This window comes from Propithecus coquereli, unplaced genomic scaffold, assembly GCF_000956105.1.
Source record: "Propithecus coquereli isolate 6110/MARCELLA unplaced genomic scaffold, Pcoq_1.0 Scaffold11, whole genome shotgun sequence".
Classification (NCBI taxonomy): Eukaryota; Metazoa; Chordata; class Mammalia; order Primates; family Indriidae; genus Propithecus; species Propithecus coquereli.
Window position 1 is genome coordinate 7,201,870 of NW_012134969.1, and position 5,891 is coordinate 7,207,760.

General features: G+C 46.5%; 1 protein-coding gene across 1 annotated transcript; it reads right to left on the reverse strand.

The window, feature by feature from the left end:
• Positions 1-1,873: 1,873 nt before the first annotated feature.
• On the reverse strand, positions 1,874-5,345 carry TPT1 (tumor protein, translationally-controlled 1). Its single transcript, XM_012648754.1, has 5 exons — positions 5,020-5,345; positions 4,677-4,750; positions 3,944-4,134; positions 3,343-3,565; positions 1,874-2,406 (listed from the first exon to the last, which is right to left on the reverse strand). The coding sequence occupies exons 1-5, from the start codon at positions 5,045-5,047 to the stop codon at positions 2,404-2,406; spliced, it is 519 nt and encodes a 172-aa protein (XP_012504208.1). The 5' UTR covers positions 5,048-5,345; the 3' UTR covers positions 1,874-2,403.
• Positions 5,346-5,891: the final 546 nt, after the last annotated feature.

The window sequence follows — 5,891 nt, forward strand, 5'->3', positions numbered from 1 at the left end:
CTAGAGACATGCCTGTGTCAAACTTAGAATCAATGAGACAGAATGTCATACGCCTCTGATGTGTACAGAAGGATTCATTACCTATTATTTTTGCCCAGAATGCCTTTACCCAACTCTAGGAATAACCAGAAGACAGAAAATATGGGGCAGCCTAAAAAACAACTACCTGGAATCATAAAACTTCATCATGAAAGCTGGGGTTGGTCACTTCTGGATTAAAAACTAGACATAATAAAATGCAGTGTATGAACCTTGATTGGATCTGAGTGTTGGGGGAATACAGCTATAAAGAACATTGCAGGGAAGTAGGGACTCTACTGTAGATCTGAAAATTTTCAAAAATTGTGGTGGGGGGCAAGGTCCCACCAGCACCCCCCATCCTTCACATTGCTATTTTAATCTGCCCTTTCAGACTCAGGGGGCTGGCTAGCTCACCGACTGGATTTCAGCTTGGATGTTACCTCAATACCCTCTCCCACTTATCAGGTTACCCTTATTTCCATAGCACTGACCACTGCCTGAAAATTCATGTTAGTATGTTTCAGAGGGCAAGTGGCCTCCTAGATCAGGGACTTTTTCTTCCTACATTTTAACATCAGCAATCAAAGATTAAAACTGTCAAGTTTTAATTTGTATTTGCTTTCTCCAGTCACCAGGGGGCACTAATAACCTGATTAGTATCTGCCTCAGGTTTTGGACATTATGGACTTTAAAGTCACTAGGGCAGGCTGGGCATGGTGGCTCACGCCTGTAATCCTAGCAACTCTGGGAGGCCGAGGCAGGCGGATTGTTTGAGCTCATGAGTTCGAGACCAGCCTGAGCAAGAGCGAGACCCCATCTCTACTAAAAAAACAGAAAGAAATTAGCTGGACAAAAACAAATATATATATATAAAATTAACTGGACGTGGTGGCCCATGCCTGTAGTCCCAGTTACTGGGGAGGCTGAGGCAGGAGGATCTGCTTGAGCCCAGGAGTTTGAGGTTGCTGTGAGCTAGGCTGACGGCATGGCACTCTAGCCCAGGCAACAGAGTAAGACTCTGTCTCAAAAAGTAAAGTCACCAGGGCAAAGTCCAGATTGCTAAATCACTGGATTCCCATGTCCAAATGGACCCAAAAGTCACTGGCTTTTCATTAGTTTTCACCTTTAAGCTTTTACAAGTGTAACCAACCAGGTGACTGTGGCAAGGGACATTTCCCAACACTTCTAAAGTAAATTCAAAATTTTAGGTTCTTTGGGGTAAAACAGGTTCTTCACTATTTACAATGCTACTGCCAAGTTGTGAATTCTCCAGGTTTTTTCCTTGTATTCCTCTATTCAATCTTGGCTGCCACAATCAGGCAGACAGAAAGCGCGAGGACATTTTTCTTGCATCTATAGTGGAAACCTTAGCAGCAGACGGTACTGCTCCAGGTCTGTCAGAGATGCATTTTCATGTTCATTCTGATACCACAGTCCTTCCAGATACATGAATGTTGTTTTTCCCTCTGCCCACCAACTATCATACATCCCATAAAGGTGAGGCAGGCAAACTTCATGAAAGGGCAGCATGGTTACTTTAGGACTTGCAGGCCCCACTGCCTGCCTGTCATGCTCAACTGTTCTTGCAGTGACAGCCAGTCAATCCATAAAAAATGAGCATGACAGCATTCCAAGAAAATTGGACAAAGATTTAAATCTCATATCCCACAAAGTATTCTCCCAACCCCCAAACAATTAAAAATGCAACCACCACAGAGTTGTACAAAACAGGTGGTGGACAGGCCAGTTTGCCAATCCCCGTTCTAGTTACCAGGGAGTTTTGACATTCATTCCAGGAGACTTGGCTCTACTTGATTAATGTTAAATAAGCTCAGACAATACTTTGCTTCCAACTCAGTTAGTCTCTTTTTATTCTCTTGGTAATCTCTTCCGGAGTCACTACTTCCATTGTAGGTGATGAGATGTGTTAAGGCTCCACTTCAAGTGTTGGCACTATGAGCATGGTCTTTCCCTTTACTGCAACTCAGAATTAAAACTTTTGATTCCGTTTTATATTCCAGTCCCAGAAGTAGTTTCCATTGTAGAATTTATCTGATGACAATCTTATGCTTTCTAGTAGTGGCCTACAACCAGGCTCTAGCTTCTCCAGGAACACTATAGGATGGATTTAGTTTAAACATGTATTAAACTAAAAGGCATTCTCTCAAATGAGTTTAAATGCATTTTATTTTTAGACAACCTACATGACATGTTTTTTTCCTTAAAAACAATGCCTCCACTCCAAATAAATCACGGTGAAAATAAATGAAGAGCTCAAGATGACATCAGTCCCCATTTGTCTTAAGTCCTGGTGTTGTGTGGGTGACAAGCAGCAGCCAGTTATGATGACAGGTGATAGATCCAAAGTAATTGCCAAATTTGTTACTGTAAAAACAAAGTAGACTGTATTAACATTTTCCCCAATCAGAGCACTCAACATTTTTCAGGCTACAGATGTACTCCACAATTCAATCTGGGCCGCCACAAAGACAGACAGAAAGCGCAAGGATTTTTTTCTTTCGCATCCTAGTGCAAACCAAAAGAACAACAGTAAATTGTTCAAGGTCTATCAGTGGATGCAGAACATCTTACCAAATCAGAGGTTGCACGTCTTTCCAGGTAAGTCTCAGTTGAGACAAGTGCTACTATGTTCCACCAACAAAAACCTCAGATACCGTCTGAATAACCCCCCTTGGCAAGTTATCTCATACTGTTCTTAATTTTTATCTATTGTTGCCTCTAGTCTTGTTTAGTATAGCCTTAAATTTATCTAGTTCCTAATTTATACAGAAGTCTACGAAAACTAAAACCAGGATAATGAATGCTTCCTTTTCTGTACAGCTCCAGCAGCTCCTAGCACAGTAGACAGTGATTAGTTATCTAATTCTACTGAAGCCATTTGCATATTGGTTTAGCTGTTATTTACTGAAAACTAGTCAGATCCTAAGGCTTTCAATGATCAGCTGCCAATTATCATTAAACCAAAGTGTAAATCCTTTTGATACTCACACAAGTGTAGCAAAACATAAATATCAAAAGTGAAAGTCAGGCCACATATATGGGGAAAATCAACAGTGTTGTCTCTGATCTCCAGTTCAGTCTTTAAATTGTGCTTTAAAATGCTATTATACTCAGTTTTCTATAAATAATCAAGATTCTAAGCCTTTTTGTACTATAAGAATCTTTTACACATGGAAACAAAAATAAGATCCATGTTTTAAAAGGAATGCTGTAAAATCCATTCTAACTATCCCAGTGGCATGAAAACAGTGAGAACTGCACCTAAAATATCTCCATTTTAACCCACTTCCTCATACTTACACATTTTTCCATTTCTAAACCATCCTTAAAGAAAATCATATATGGGGTCACACCATCCTCACGGTAGTCCAGTAGAGCAACCATGCCATCTGGATTCATGTTTTCACCAATAAAGAACTGGTAGTTTTTGAAATTAGCAAGGATGTGTTTGATTTGTTCTGCAGCCCCTGTCATAAAAGGTTTTACTCTTTCTGGTCTCTGTTCTTCAAGTTTGCCTTTGATTCTAAAACAATATTTTATTAATAAGTTAACGTATTGAGCTGAGCAAAATTGATTTTTTCAGTTAAGTAAAAATCCCAAACTACAAGAAGAAACACCTACAACACTGAAAAGAGCAACTAGCTGTTAAAAAATTACTAGTTCACAGAGGGGATCTTTAAAAGAATTACTTACAATTTCAAATTTCATGTTAACTATTTTCAAAGTACTATTCCATTCTAAAAAGTTAAAACCAGACTGTATGCTCACACCCTTGTCTGTGGGCTCAACAATTAAAAAGTTTCACAAGTATGTCTACTGCCAAAACAAACTCAAAAGTTAGCCAATCCCTAAATCTTTAAAGATCCTAGACATCAGCTGGGTGTTGTCAATTATTACTTACGACTTCATGTAATCTTTGATGTACTTCTTGTAAGCTTCTTTTGTGAAGCTGGTTTCCTGCAAATGATGGTTCATGACGATATCGACACCAGTTACTACTGTGCTTTCGGTACCTTCGCCCTCGGGGCCTTCAGCGGAAGCATTTCCACCAATGAGCGAGTCATCAATGTTACCCTCTGTCCTACTGACCATCTGCATTAAGAAAAAGCAGTTTAGTTGCAAAAACAAAAAAAAACGAATCCAAAACACCTATACCAGCAATTCATGCACCCATCACCCTCAACAAACATTTTAAGTTCTTACTGAAAACCGGGAAGGCATCATATGTGGAAAAAACTTGTGACTCACGGATTTCCTGAAAAGGCTTACCTCGACAAGAACTAATTGTTGATCCGTACAAAAATGGGGTCATTTACAAGCAAGTCAAAGTTTTTTTTCCAGTTGTGGGGTCCCGGGTGGCACGGGTCGACTAAGTGGCACGGCACATGCTTAAGGGTTTGCCGCTCCCTAACACAACATGTCCTGGACAGCCCCGAGAGGGGGATGGGCGCCGAGGTGGCGGACCTATTTTCAGGCTCAGCTCCGCCTCCACTTTTCTAGAAAAACCCAAGCCCGGAAAGAGTCTCCTCCGCCAGGAGGTGGCGGAAAGGATTGCACAACCTCGGGCGGGGGAGCGGCGGAAACCCGAGCCTGCCCGGCCTAGCTTCCCCCACGCGCATGCCCGGCAGACTCACCTTCCCCTCCACCTCCAGGCACAGGCCGTCTGCGATCTCGCGGATCTTGTAAATGTCGGAGAACATCTCATCGTCTGTTCGGGGACACAGACCCGCCAGTCACAGCGCGCCCGAGGACAGGAGCCGGCGCCGCCATTTCCCGCGCTGGCCGGACGCTCGCGGCCTCCGCCCTCCCCGGGCGCTAGAGACCCCAGCGCGTGCCCTAGGCACCGACCTCCCCCTCGCTCGCGGAGAGGCCGCCAGCGTCCCGCGGGCCACGCCGGCGGTGGCGACCGCCTTCCCCGTCCCCACCGCCCCGCAGTCCCCTCTTTGCGGCAGCACGGACAGTGCAGTCAGGACTCACGGCTGATGAGGTCCCGGTAGATAATCATGGTGGCGACTGAAGGCAGACGACGGCGGCGCTAGCTTAGCAGGAGCCCAGAGCTCGGAGCTCGGAGCGAGCGCGGTGGAACTGGAGCAGCGCTCGGGGGGAGGGGGGAGCGGGCGGAAAAGGCCGACTCAGCCGCTCCCCAACCTCATATAGAGGGCACGTCCCTCTACGTCATCGCCGGCTGCGCCTCCGGAAGCGCCGCAAGCGGTGACGTGTCACGCAGAGCCGCGCGGGGGCGGGACTGCAGCGGGGGCGGGGCGAGGGAAGGTGAGCATCCGGGGACTTGGCGTGGAGGCCCGATGCTGCGTCCTACTGGGCGCGCGGGGGAAGGGGAGGAGCGCGCAGAGGAGCGGAGTGACAGGAGCTAGCTCGGCGTTCCCCGCCCCAGGTTGCGGAGAATCGGAGAAGTGAAGTATGTTTGGCCCTGCCCCTCCCTACCCTGCGAGGCCGCCGAGAGACGGGCTGGGCCTGGGTGGTTCCTAGATGAACGCTTTTCAAGCTTCCGCCCCTCCTCTCGTCCAGCTTAAGTTACAGCCCCTTTCTGGGAGTCAAAATGACAACAGATGCAGGGGACTTTGTGGTCAGGGAGGGTTGGACGATTGAGAGCTGAGGGAGACCGCGGGGCTGTCCACGAGGTTGAGGGCAGGGGACTGGGCTCTTGTCTAGCTTCTCTGACCTCCGAGGACATCGGAGAACTTTTCAGCGTTTGCACCAGGGCTGCCCCATCTAGAGTTTTCGGACGCCTTTGCGGGGGCACAGCTGAGTCCGGCTGGTGGGACCCAAGTCGTCCCGTTCGGCCTCTGGGGAATAATCATGGGGGGCGCAGCGGGACTTGGGAGGAGGGA